The sequence below is a fragment of the Carettochelys insculpta genome, chromosome 3, assembly GCF_033958435.1.
Source record: "Carettochelys insculpta isolate YL-2023 chromosome 3, ASM3395843v1, whole genome shotgun sequence".
In the NCBI taxonomy this organism is placed as follows: domain Eukaryota; kingdom Metazoa; phylum Chordata; order Testudines; family Carettochelyidae; genus Carettochelys; species Carettochelys insculpta.
In genome coordinates, this window is record NC_134139.1 from 74043898 (window position 1) to 74058653 (window position 14756).

General features: G+C 41.4%; 1 protein-coding gene across 2 annotated transcripts in view; it reads right to left on the minus strand.

The window, feature by feature from the left end:
* Window positions 1–411: 411 nt before the first annotated feature.
* Window positions 412–14756, minus strand: part of EDARADD (EDAR associated via death domain) — a 35513-nt gene continuing 21168 nt past the window's right edge. For both annotated transcript variants that reach the window (XM_074988646.1, XM_074988644.1), the window contains exons 5-6: window positions 10903–10948; window positions 412–3546 (exon numbers count right to left, since the gene is read on the minus strand). In XM_074988646.1, coding sequence (XP_074844747.1) covers window positions 3179–3546; window positions 10903–10948 — 414 coding nt within the window. In that variant the 3' untranslated portion in view covers window positions 412–3178. The remainder of the gene's footprint in view (window positions 3547–10902; window positions 10949–14756) is intronic.

The window sequence follows — 14756 nt, forward strand, 5'->3', positions numbered from 1 at the left end:
TAGCCCAGGTTCACAAACCAATTTCTAATATAAGCCCAAACCATAGAGGTTTCATACCTCTCTAGTCCCAGTCTAAAAAAGTACACAGTAGCATTAAGCACTCCCTCTCTTTTCACTGTGTATTTATCTCCTTACCTCATCTTTCATGAGAGAGGAGGAAACTAATGTTGCAGTGATGATACATGCTGATGCCAGTAAGACAGTTTTGTTGCAAGCATAACACCTCTGATCTAAAAAGTATTTTTAGTACAAAACTACTTGTTGGTATTTTGGTTGTACACGATTGATGAACTGAAATACTTCAACATCAGCCATCTATAAATCTGTATTGTTTTAAGTCATTTTACTTATCCTAAGAAATGAAAACAAGTACAATAAAAATCGAAGATCTAAAGTTTGTTATTTTTTCTACTAACATAGTATACATTATAACAGATATGAAACTTACAGGCCAACGTCTTGTACACATGGATATTCAAATAAAATATTTGAAGTGTCTAACCCCATTTATGCCATACCAAGCATAACAACATTAAAGAAGTCCCATTGATCAACTATAGTAATTATGAGAAACTACAGGTGTAGAAATTTAAGGAATAACCTTTTCAAACCAAGAAGCCTAAACTTAAGCTAAATTGATGCTTGGACTCATACATAAAAGGGCCTTCTCTTCTGAGGTACTGAACACCTACATCTGAGACCGAGATCAGGTCTATGCTATGATGAAAAACCTATTGAAGATACACAATTCCAGCCATATGAATTGTGTAGCTGGAATTGACATATCACAAAAATCATTTTGTCCTGCTGGCCCCACAGCAGACAGTCAATGGGAGAAACTCTCCTGTTGACTTCCCTTACAGTAAGGAGTACCAGAGTTGACGGTGGAGCCCTGATAGTTTGATTTAGCGTGGCCTCAGTAGGCATGCTAAATCAAACTCCAGAAGGTCAACCACCACTGTGTTGATCCTTTGTTAAGTGTAGATGTACCCTCACTTCAGTGAGAAATGCAAGCTCAGAACACAGCTGGCTGGGAAATGGGTCTTCACCACTTCCTCCCACCGAATTATTGAAATTTTGATGACACAAAATTTATTTTTCTTACTAAATTTCTATAGAAAAACAAATATTTCGGCTGAAAACCAAAATATTTTTATTTGGAAATGCCAATGCAGTACCTCATGCTACCATTCTCAAAAAGTCAGGCTCCCAATTCCATGGATACAGATTGGGAGATGAAGCCTGACTGGGGAGCTGAGGCCACAGAGGAGAAGTGAGCAGGAGGTGCTTGAACTGTATCTCTTATGATTTACTACAGCCACATTTTAGATTCAAAATATTCTCGTTTTCTGTTAAAAACTTCTCCCTTTTCAAACATTCAGATTTTCAACCTAAAAAAAAAAATCAGTATTTTTCTGCAGAGAGTAGATACTTTCCATGAAAATTAATGTAGTTAATATAATTTCCCTTCCAAAAACAGTTTTGATAGAAAATTTGACCCTTACTACTCATCCTTTGAAACAGGTCACTTTATCCTCATCTTTACTGAAATCAGTGCAACAACACTGATTTATGCTGTCTGCAGAGCTCACTCTAGGTTTGAAATCGATGGCCTCTAGGTGCTCCCAAACCATACCCACTGATATAAATTGTATAGTTTATTAGGCCTTGTGTTATCTTGAAGCAGAGATATCAATGCATAATCCCACTTTGACTTCACTTCTTGCTGCTGAAGTTTAGTGATGATTCCTAATTTATGAAACAAAATGGTTCATGAGCCATAACCCTATCCTGCATTTGGCCTACGTTTTGGTACACAGCCTAAAATTATTTTCCTATATTCATCAGTGCACTAACTCAAGATGCTTTAGTTAACACAAAAGAATCTCTAAAACTACTTCAGTAGTCTTACTAAATGGTTAATAGTATTCTCATAATTCTTGTCGTAACACTAGAGAAATGAGTGCTCTGTTGTAACACTGATTTTTCAATTTGACTTTAAAATATCAGAACACATATTGTAAGAATTGTGGGGAAAAGAACAATTATTCTGTATCCTTTTTAAAATACATTTTATATGTAATCATTTAAATTCAAAGTAGCGACAAGACCAAATTCCTGCCATGATTCTTAAGTCTGAACCGCTCAAACTCTCCAGTAGCATCCCACCCTCACTCCCTTAAACCATTCTGATGGCTTAAGAGGTACATAGACCTTCTGCTGTTTTGGAGGCAGGAAATGGCCTCTGAGTAGAGCGGAAAAAGGGGCAGCCCAAAGGACTGTTTAGTGATCTCTTTTAGAAAACCACAATCTTTGAACAGGAAAGTCATAGCAGGTGCTGAGAACACTGTGGGTGATGCTACATCTGTTTCCAATCCCCAAACCAGAGGCGTTTGAGAAAGACAGGTAATCCCCCCCACTGAATGTTTCCTTCAAAACTCTTGGAACTCATTTTTAATGCAAAGCATTTTCTTAATAAGGTCCCCAGCTCTTGTGGGCCTTAGAAAGTCTCTCTGAATTACATGTGATTTTCCTTAATTAACATATAATTCTAATGTATTAGAATTACACAATTTAATGTCTTCTTTACAAATGAGTATTCAAATTAAATTTTTGCAAAATTGGGTTTTCAAACATTAAATTATTCCAGTAATGGAAAAACAAACATGATGCTGGAAAAGCAGGTGTTCCTATACCAAAAATATGTAAACACTTCTAACAATCCTTTTAGTCCTCCTTTTAGAGCTTGACATATTACCATATACCTACTAGGTACAAGCTGACATGAAAGACCAGTACATGGTCACAGGTGAAGCAGGGGGAACTGTTCAAGTGTCTTGGTGCTGATCAAAACTTTACAAATCACTAGCAGTGGGCAACTGATATGATTCTTCTCAGTTTCATTCTTTCCAAGGTTCTAAATGGCAAGGGTCATATTGCTCAATGGTGCCATTTTTCACTCTGCTCCTGTCTGGGAAATCTATGAGCAGTGACAAAGACTCAAGATGTTTGCCAACTCAGGAAAACAATTCTGTTTGCATTCAGAAAGTTATTTTTGCAACCAAAAGGGCTTGGAATGCATATGTAACAAAAGCTTATATTCTGCGCAAACCGATGGCATGTGTCGTCACTGATAATTAGACACGTACATTTTTCAAGCTAACAATTTTTCTTTGACTTATATGTGAGTTCCATTCACTCTCTTTGGCCATTCTTCCTCCACCCACCTCAGCAGAACTTTCACTACATCAATTCTTTGATATAATTTACACAGGTCAATCAACTGTTCCACAGTCCTGTCACTGTTCCGTAACAAAAATTCCAGTGTAGGGCTCTGTTGTTTCTGTTCCAGGAAACACAATTCATCATAGGTCATTCCCCATTTGCTTGCAAAATTTCTCCAGTTTTTTACTGTAGGGTGGCATGGATCCAACTTTATCCTCATTGTGTACAATAAGTCCTCATCATTGAGCAAGTCGCTGATGGTTGGAGCACGAAACAAACATAAGGAGCAGGTGCCATTTTCTTTGCAGGACCTCCTCATATCTACAATTACAAACATTATATTGAAAGGTAGAGTCAGTTCTATTTTCCACAGCTTCTTTTTCTGTCACAAACCCTCACGCACTAATGAAAAAATTCATGATGTTTAAAACTATTTCTGAAATAATAATGGGGATTTGAAATGTCTTGTACTGAATTAAACTACTTTTTGATTTTTGCTGATGTTTTCCTTTGCTGTACTCTGGAGATCAAAAACCAGTAACTTTTAAAATATCCACTTACTCTGGCACTCTCTGGTTCAGCAACGTCCATGGTCCAGTAGGAGCACAGATGTTGCTGGACTAGAGAACACTTGGACCAAAGAGCCCCAGCTGCCTGGAGCTGGTCTGGCTGGGAGGGTGGCTTGCTAGCAGCCCTGCTGTGGGGAACCAGGCTGGGGGCTGGAAGACCAACTGGGGCAGGGAGCCTCACTGGCATTCCCATGGTGATGGGGAGCAGCCTGGGCCAGGGACCCCCAATGGCAGTCCTGCGATGGTGGGGAGCTGGGTCAAGGACAGAAAGCCCTGCTGGCAGGTAGGCAGTAGGGAGCCCCCCCACAAGCAGCCTGGTGGCAGGGAGTGGGCAGTGATCAGGAGGGGAGCCCAGCCAGCAGACTGGCAGGCCCCAAGCAAGCCCAAAAACTGGGCCTCCCCTGGTCCGGCAAATTCCTTTGTTTGTGACCATTCAGGTCCTGAGGGTGCCGGACCAGGGAGGTACAACCTGTAGAAGAAAGCAAAAGCCATCATTAGTAATACTGAACTGCAGAAATTTTTATTAGGCCTTACTCCATCAGGCGTATTGTCAAAGTATTCTAGGACCCTTCTTCAACAGATGGGATTTTGGTGGAAAATGGGTAAACCTTTAACCTAACCATGTATTGGATGAAGAGAGAAGCCCACAATTGTCAAACTGACCCTACAAAAAAAGGAGAATAATCTGTACAGCTTACACCACTAGACCTTTAAAACTTCTGTCTACCATACAAATTTGAAAGAAGATTATAAAACCAACTACATTCAAATTAAAGCTTGAAAAAAGATGTTGGCAAAGAAAGTATAATTAAAGACTGATGGAAACAATGAGTGCACAATTTCAAGAACTGGTTATGTTACCTTTAGAATAAGACAAGTGAAAAAGTTTACACCTACAAAAATCAAATCACATATTCAAAAACACCTACTCCCATAGATATCACACTAGACAATGAGGATCAACCAGTCCGACAACAAAACCATCACACTGGGAGGGGATGACCTGGAAGATGTGGAGCAGTTCACCTACTTGGGGAATATTATGGACATACATGGACAAACAGATAAGGGTATCAATGCCAGGTTAGGGAAAGCAACAGCTGCATTCAAGACTCTCCGTTCCATATGGAGTTCACAAATAATATCTGCAAAGACGAAATTGCAGATCTTCAAAACAAATGTGAAGAGTGCGCTCTTGTATGGACGCGAGACCTGAAGTACTAAAAAGTCATCAAATTACAAGCTACCGACAGTCATAAACAGATGCCTGAAACACATCCTTCACATCAAATGGCCAGACTTCATCACAAATGAGGAGCATTGGAACAAGCAGGACAAGAACAAACTGACACTGAAATCAAGAGAAGAAAGTGGGGATGACTAGGTCACACTCTCAGAAAACCATCATCCAGCAGAGTCTGTCAAGCTCTCACGTGGAACCCACAAAGAAAACACAAAAGAGGAAGACCTCAGACAACGAGGAGAAGATCTACTGAGACTGAAGGACGACGACTGGGGTACTCCCGGAGCCAGCTAAAAGTTTTGTCTCAAGACAGAGTGAAGTGGAAGAGACTTCTAGGTTACCTATGCTCCACTAGTGGTACCAGGGTTAAGTAGTAGTAGTGGTATGCCACATAAGTTCCACCTCCCTTGTGTGGCACCCTTGGGATCTCAGCAGTCCTAAATCATGGATTATGGGGAGGTCAGTTCCCTGCTGGCCTCTGGCCCCAGTCCCAGGCTCCCTTCCCAACCACTTCCTGGCCTTGGCCTTTGCTCCCCGGCCCTGGTCCCTGCTCCCCATTTCCACCTCTGCTCCCCAGCCCCAGCCATGGCTCCCTGTGGGCCACGGCTGCCTGTTCCTACTGCGGTCCACCACTCCCCAAACCCACCATGGCTCCCTGGCCCTGGCTGCCTCCCCAGCCCCACCATGGGCCACCATGCCCCAGCCCAGGCTGTGGTCCTTCACTCCCTGGCCCCACTGCAGAACTTGGGCCAGGACCAGCCGGGATAGCGAAAGGGTGGCCCACAGTCGGGCCAGAGAACTGTAGCCTGCAGCTAGGGATAGGGAAGAGGTGGCCTGTGGTGGTGTCTGGGAGCTGCTGCCATCCCCAACTCCCAGCTCCCAACTCTCAGGGCTTTGTAGCTGTCTGGTCCAGCAACGTTTGTGGTCAGGCCAGACCATGGATGTTGCCAGACCAGAGAGTCACAGATTTTAGAGATCAACCTGTACCACAAATGAAAGCCCCAGAAAGATTTGGAATAGTGACTTGAATTTGAAACTTAGTGTTAATAAAATGATCAAGATGCACTTATCTGTTCTATGCATTTTATCTTTCCAGCTCTTCAAAGAAAAACTTTTGCTGCTCTTATGATGTCACATAAGCTATGTCTAGATGGTGGGTGAGATTCTGGGATACTGTGGTATCCTGAAATAGCTGCCCATGTTTATGAAATGGTGCCCGTTGTCTTGAAACAGTTTGTGAGATAACGGGCGTGCTATTCTGGCATTCCTGTACACATCATCACACAAGGAGCACAGGGATGCCTCAAAAAGGGCTTTATTTCAGCAGGTGCTGCCATTTAGACAGCACCACGTGCCAAAATAGCCTACTTCAAAATCTACTCACAACAAGCTACAGCGCACATTGCACGGTTTATCTCAAGGTTAGGCCACCATCTAGACAAAGCCTTAATTTTTTCTCACCCTTCTTTTAGCGGGTTAAAAAAAAAACCTCACAATTTTCAGTGGGTTACGATATGCAAAAATTCAGATTTATGAGGATGCATTGTCTCCATGGAGGGGATGGACTGCCTCACAGAAATATACAGCTGGAAGGGACCTAGAGAGGTCAGCAAGTGCAGCCTCCTCTGCTGATGCAGAACTAACTGACCCTAGACCATCTCTGTCAGGTGTCTGTCTAACCTTTTCTTAAGAACTTCCAACAATGAGGGTGCCACAATCTCTTTTGGATGCTTACCCAGAACTTAACTATCCTTACAGTTCCAAATATTTCCTAATATATAACTTAAACTTAACCTTGCTATAGATTAAGCCCCCTACTTCATGTTCCACCTTCATGGAAATGGAGAACAATTGATTATTATCCTTTTTATAACAGCCCCTATCACATCTGAGGATTCCATTTGTACCAGGCTAAACATTCCCAGTTCTTCAACTTTTTCTCTTGCATCAGTTTTTCTAGCTCTTTTATTAATTTTGCTGTCTTCTGGGCTCTCTGGTTTATTTGCATCATTCCTAAAGTGTGGTGGCCAGAAATGCTCACAGTACTCCAGCTGAGGTCTTACTAGTTCTGAGTAGAGGGAGACAACTCTGCTCACAGGCATACTGTAAGGCCCTGAATCTTTTTAAATAGTATATAATACTATTTTTTAATAATATAAGTAAGTAATACTGTTGCTTGAAAGGAGAAAGTAGGCCAATCAGCTAATTATCTAAGGTGTTTGTACACAAATGCAAGAAGCCTGGGAAACGAACGGGAAGAATTAGAGGCTCTGGCACAGTCAAAGAAGTACAAAGTGATTAGAATAACTGAGACTGGGTGGGATGACTCATATAACTAGAGCACTGTCATGGAGAAGTATAAACTGTTCAGGAAAGCCAGGCAGGGGAGAAGAGGAGGAGGAGTTGTGATGTATGTGATAGAACAATATAATTGGTCACAGCTCCAGCATATGGAGGAAGAAAAGCCAGCTGAGTGTCTTTGGGTTAAGCTTAGAAGTGGAAGCAACAGAGGGGATGTTGTTCATGTCTGCTATAGGCCACCAGATCAGGTAGAGTAGGACTTCTTCAGACAACTAAGAGAAGCTTCCAAATCACAGGCCCTAGTTCTCATGGGAGACTTTAATCACCCAGGCATTTGTTGGGAGATCAATACAGCCGCATTCAGACATTCCAGGAAGTTTTTGGAGAATGTTGGGCATAATTTTCTGGTACAAGTGCTGAAAGAACTGAACAGGAGCCACGTGCAGCTTGACCTGCTGCTCACAAACAGAGAAGAACTATTAGGAGAAATAGAAGTGGGTGGAAACCTGGGCTGCAATGTTCATGAGAAGGTAAATTTCAGGATTCTGATGAAAGGAAGAAATGTGATCAGTAAAATACAGACCCTTGATTTCAGAAGAGTAGACTTCGACTCCTTGACAGAACCAATGGGCAGGATCCCGCAGGAAGGTAATATGAAGGGTAAATGAGTTCAGGAGAACTGGCATATTTTAAAGAAGTCTTATTGACGGCACAGGAACAAACCATCTCGATGCATAGCAGGAAAAGCAAAAATGGTAGGCAACCGGCTTGGCTTACAAGGGAAATCCTTGGTGAGCTTAAACACAAAAAGGATGCATATAAGAAGTGGAAACTTGGACAGATAACTAAGGAGGAGTACAAGTATATGGCTGGAAAATACCAGGGGGTAATCAGGAAAGCAAAAGCACAATTGGAATTGCAGCTAGCAAGGGATGTGAAGGGTAACAAGAAGGGTTTCTACAGACATGTTAATAATAGTTGGGTTACTAGGGAGGGTGGGGGTGTTACGGGATGAGGGAGGTAACATGGTGACAGATGATGTGGGAAAAGGCTGAAGTACTCAATGCTTTTTTTGTTTCAGTCTTCATGGACAAAGTCAGTTCTCAGATTATTGCATTAGGCAATGCAGTATGGGAAGGAGGTGGGCAGCCCTTGGTGGGGAAAGAACAGGTTAAGAGCTATTTAGAAAAGCAAGATGCACACATATCCATGGGTCCAGGTTTAATGCATCCAAGGATACTGAGGGAATGGGTAGATGTCATTGCAGAGCCTTTGGCTATTATCTTTGAAAACTCATGGAGATCGGGAGAGGCCCTGGATGACTGGAAAAAGGCAAATGTAGTGCCCATCTTTAAAAAAGGAAAGAACCACCACCCAGGAAACTATAGACCGGTCAGCCTTACCTTAGTCCCTGGAAAAATCATGGAGGGGATCCTCAAGAAATCCATTCTGAAGCACTTGGAAGAGGGGAAAGTGATCAAGAGTAGCCAATATGGATTCACCAAGGGCAAGTCATGTCTGACCAATCTGATTAGCTTCTATGATGAGGTAATTGGCTCTGTGGACATGGAGAAGTCAATGGATGTGATATAGCTTGACTTTAGCAAAGCTTTTGACACAGTCTGCCACAACATCTTTGCCCATAAATTAAAGAAGCATGGGCTGGATACATGGACTATATGATGGAAAGAAAGCTGGCTAGATTGGTCAGGTCTAATGACTTAATGTCTGGTTGGCAGTCAGTTTCAAGCGGGGTACCCCAAGGATCAGGGCTGGTATTGTTTAACATCTTTATTAATGACCTGAATGAGGGGATGGATTACACCCTCAGCAAAGTTGTGAATGACACTAAACTAGGGGGGACAGGTAGATATACTGCAGGGTAGGGATAGGGTTCAGAGTGACCTAGACAAATTGGAGGATTGGGCCAAAAGAAATCTGATGAGGTTCAACAAGAACACGTGCAGAGTCCTGCACTTGGGATGGAAGAATCCCAAGCATTGTTACAGGTTGGGTGATGACTGGCTAAGTAGCTGTGCAGCAGAAAAAGACGTGGGGATTATAGTGGATGAGAGGTTGGATATGAATCAACAGCGTGCCCTTACAGCCAAGAAGACTTACAGTATATTGAGGTGCATTAGGAGAAGGATTTCCAGTAGATCTAGAGAAGTTATTATTCCCCGCTCTTCAGCACCGGTGAGGCCTCATCTGCAGTACTGCATTCAGTTCTGGGCTCCTCATTATAGAAAGGATGTGGATGCATTGCAGTGGGTCCAGAGGAGGGCAACAAAAATGATCAGGGGGCTGGAGCACATGACCTATGAGGAGAGGCTGAGGGATTTGGGCTTATTTAGTTTGCAAAAGAGAAGATTGAGGGGTGATTTGATAGCAGCCTTCAACTTACTGAAGTGGGGACTCTAAAGAGGATGGAGAGAGGCTGTTCAGAGTAGTGACAGATGGCAGAACAAGGAGCAATGGCCTTAAGTTACAGCAGGAGAGGTGTAGATTGGATGTTAGGAAAAATTATTTCACCAGGGCCGTGTCTACACTAGCCCCAAACTTCGAAATGGCCGTGTTCCTAGAACACATGTAAATGGCCATTTCGAAGTTTACTAATGAAGCGCTGAAATACATATTCAGTGCCTCATTAGGATGCGGGAGGCCGCAGCACTTCGAAATTGACACAGCTCGCCGCCATGCGGCTCATCCCGACAGGGCTCCTTTTCGAAAGGACCCCAGCTACTTCAAAGTCCCCTTATTCCCATGAGCAGATGGGAATAAGGGGACTTCAAAGTAGGCGGGGTCCTTTCGAAAAGGAGACCCGTCGGGACGAGCCACGCAGCGGCGAGGCGCATCAATTTCGAAGTGCCGTGGCCGCCTGCATGCTAATGAGACTCTGAATATGCATTTCAGCGCTTCATTAGTAAACTTCAAAATGGCCATTTACATGGCCATTTTGAAGTTTGGGGCTAGTGTAGACATAGCCCAGGAGAGTTATGAAGTACTGGAATGCTTTACCTAGACAGGTGGTGGAATCTCCATCCCCAGAGATTTTTAAGTCACGGCTTAACAAAGTCCTGGCTGGGATGATTTAGTTGGAACTGATCCTGTTTTCAGCAGGGGGCTGGACTAGATGACCTCCTGAGGTCCCTTCCAGCCCTAGGATTCTATGATTCTAAGATTCTGGTGATTAAGTCAATGGGCCAAATCCTGCTTGCTTTACTCATGTATGAGGTAAAGTAACTCCATTTCTCCTAACAGAAATTCTGGTTGAGCCAATAGTGCTTTATTGGCCCCTCTTTTGAGTTGGTTTCATTCTGCTGTGTCCGCTCAGTGATCTGAATGTAATACAAAGAAACTGAAAAGAACAGTTTATCTATAGATCAAATAAGCTTCTGGCACTATATCCTGCACAGAATAATAAAAACAAAAGAAAGACGCCTCAGATACACTGGATCCTCAAGCCCCTTTTAGGTAATTCTACGCATCATCTTCAGAAAGACTTTTCTGAAAAAAATCTAATAATAAAAATAACATACATATATAGTAAAGACAATAAATTACCTGAAAGTGATTCTCCGGTATTGTTTTGATTATCACGATCTTCTGGCTACAAACAAAAAGTAACCTTGAATTAAAAACATTTATTCAAATAACACAGGGCAACCGTATAGGTCTAATTTATCAAGTGGAGAATCTGTTTAGAAAGATAACTGACTTAACTGAACAAAAAATACATGGTGTGTAGAAGAAGGAACAGGTCATGGGCAACTCCTTGCAACTGTTATGCAGCATTTACATTTTGACTCATCCTATGATAAAGTTAGTATTTTAAAGAGTTCTTGCACTGACCTATTATTTTCACTCTCAGTAGTGCCAGGTTTCTATTAAAGAATGTTTAAACAGAAACAGAAAAGAACAGCATCTTGTGTGTATACATTCCTGCTAATTAGCCCTGGGGTCATTGCCAAAGAAATTCAAGACAACAGTGGATAACTTATTAAGTGAAGACATCTACAATATTTGAGCTAACTTCTCCTCTCAGTTACACCAGTACAAACTGGAAGTAACACCTTACTGTTACATTGGTGCAAGTGACCCTAGAACTGGACTTTTTGGTTACAGGCATATTGAATGACTCACTATCCTTATGACTATGCTGTCCCACACTCCATTTTGTGTATTTGAATAGTTTGTGCTTCCTCTCCTGTACTCTCCTGGTTTGTTTAATTTTTCTTAATGATATTTTACTGGGGATAGTTCATTTAACTACTCAGTGTTTGAAAATGATAGCTTGGGCAATGTACAATGGTTACAAGGTGACTTCCTAGAACACATTCATGAAGTAGTAATGCAGAATCGCAGTGCAGAGTCTTTAACACGCCATCATCATAGAGGAAAAAGTCCTTAGGACTTTTTATAGTGTACATACTGCTTTTTAGTGATTCAGACTCATGGAAGATTTCCATGCCCTTGTTTTTATCAGAGGCTGCACCAGATCCTCAGCTGGCCTATGGTCTGTTACATGCAACAATAAGAGATTGTTCCACTGACTCTATGGCATTTAGGTGAGCTTTTTGAAAAAAACCTCTCTCTATATAGGAAATAATTCTAGACAAGGGCTGGAATTTAATATTTCTGCTGGTTCAGCTCTACCCCTTCTTTCTTTTGCAGATATGTTTACTCAGCTGCCTTTTATGCTTATTAGGTATGGAAAAATAACACAATAGTTTGAGGTGACAACATATGTAATTGCAATATTCTTTGAAAGCAACATCTGTCACCCCCCAGCAGGCCCTGTGACCCTGTGGCTGAGGCAAACTGAACTGGCTGAGGCAGTAAGAGTCATGAGTAGCTGCCTTCACTCATTATGCAGGTGCCAGTTCAGGTGAAATGTCTTTCCTTGACTGGAGGTCTGAAAATGAAAGCAGAAAGGGTTTTCCCCTTCAGAGGAGTGCAATTAAAATACAGCTAACCTTTGTATAGTGTCTTTCATCCAAAAGTATCTCAGAGCACTGCACCGCAGCTTGCAGGTTATGCATGCAAATGTAAGTAAACTTTATAATTTACAGTACATCACAGCAAAATGTTGTATACCTACTGCAACTAAATCTACTACAAAGTTGTACTTGGCAGGATTAGATTATTTGTAAAAGTCAGTTTTATGAAACACACATAAGCTGACAAACACATTTTTACTGGTAAATAACAAAATTTGCAAATAGGCAAAGTAAAAAGAATGCTGCTTGAGTAATTATTTCTACTGATGTAAGGATATTTACTCTGTATATTTTCACAAGTCCTGTTGCCAAATCTGGGTTTTAATAATTATAAAGTTTTAACTTTTTGAATCTCACATTTACTGTCATCGCATAGGTATTGGTTGGCCCTCCAAACTGTCTGGCATACATACACCCACAACTTCCTGCAACTGTTACAATTTAAATACATAAAATTTAAAAAATGTTTGAAATCAGTGATATTCTCCACAAAATTTATTTTTATTTTGCCAAGCCTTCAGCTAGTATAGTTTCAGTTGGTGTGGTGAACATTTTCTCCTTCTCTAATGCAGTTACTGGGAAGGTAAATTTGTCCAAAATACTCCACCATAAAAAAAAAATCCACCACATTTCCCCTCAATGGGAACATTTGCATATTGTTTCACTATCTTTCCCACTGCTGCAGGGAGCCAGGTGATCACAAATGCAGATGAGTCAACGTATTTCTTTATATTCTCTGAAGCACAATTCTGCACATCACAAAACTATCACAGCGCTTGCTGATAATTGCTCAACAAAGCTTGAACAATGGCTGTACGCCCATTTAAGTAAGAGGAAAGCCTCACACTCTTCTCCAAGTACTTTGCTCTTCTTATCAGCATCATTTCAGTTGTTACTGAATAAAATGTGCTCCAGGTGAGCAGCTTCCCACTCAGAACCTTGGGAAATGACTGTCTAAAAACATTGGCCAGAACAGGATAGCTTGTCCTTGAACACAGGAATCATTTATGGTATACCATATTATGGTATTAACCTGTTAAGAAGTGTTTATGAGAAAGTCAGTTGGTGTTTGAAGCACGAGTTTTTCCAACCCAAGCACTGAAAAATTGAGCCTGGTCAAAAATCTGGACAATAAGTTTAAAAATAATCATATGTTTAAAAAATATTAAATTGGGACGGTGGGAGAAGGTATTTGTCTTATGACTTCTGAACCATTAGCATGCACTCAAGTATATTTTCATATTTTTTCCTGCAAATATGAGGCTTCAGATCTATGTTTTTAAAATGAGAGCTGAGATACTCATGTAAGTGCTTCCAGAAACTGGGGTTTTAACATTAGAAATGTCAAGACTCATGATATCATGAGAGTTGGAAATGGTGGGACTTCAGCAGCACAGGAAAGAAGGTGCAGGTTGAATCTCTAGTCTGTCACCCTCAGAACCTGACTGGTGCAGAATGAGGGAATTTACCAGACCATGGGAGGTCAATATTGTGTAGCACATCACCTACACTTCCACAGCTTACTGGGCTCTTAGAAGACATTTAGTATTAAATTACAGCTAAATAACAGCACAGAGCACTGAGATACAGAACTAGCAGCTGGAAATAAACTTTATGGGACCACGGGAAACTTGGCCACACACATCATAAGTGGTTGTTTGGCTAACCAAAATCATGACAGATTATGGATGTTGCAGGGTGAAAGAGTTCCAGATTTGAGAGGTTCAACATGCAGTAAAGTTTTATTTCCCATGGATGCAGACAGGGATCCAATTTTTTCCATCCATGGTTGGAATAAATTTTGCTATGTGCACCAAGGCACATAGGAATCTGCACCACTTATAGAAACACATGCTGCCAGCTGTGAGTGCTCTGCTAATCAGCTGGGCTGCACCTGAATCTCTCCCTGGTAGCTGCCCAAGCACCCAGCTTACAGGGAAGACAGGATGCAGATAGGGTCCTCATTTTGTTCAACACAAATACTTTCTTATTTGTTGTATACATCTTTTTTAATTTTATTTTAGCAGTTTAGCTATCTTCCACTTAAGTCTCTGCTTCAGAGCAGATACCCAACAGCTCTTTACTGCAAAAGATATTTAACGCTCCATAAAATATTGCTATTTAACAAGCCTCTTATTGTCCCACTAATTAAAAAATGCATACAAATCTATAAATTTGTCTTGTGAATGTGCAGGGGAAACAGAAGAATGAACATACTCTCCAGCCAGGACAGGGCTTTAGAAGGTACTAAAAGCCTAAATACAGTGAAACAGATGTACAGTGAAGTGTTTTGTAATGATAAATAGCCTTCATTTTACCTAGTTTCAGTTTACTAGAAGGCTTCATCTGCACTTACATTCCTCTTTCGAAAGAGGCATGCAAATAAAGGAAACTGAAAATACAAATTAGGTGCAGATT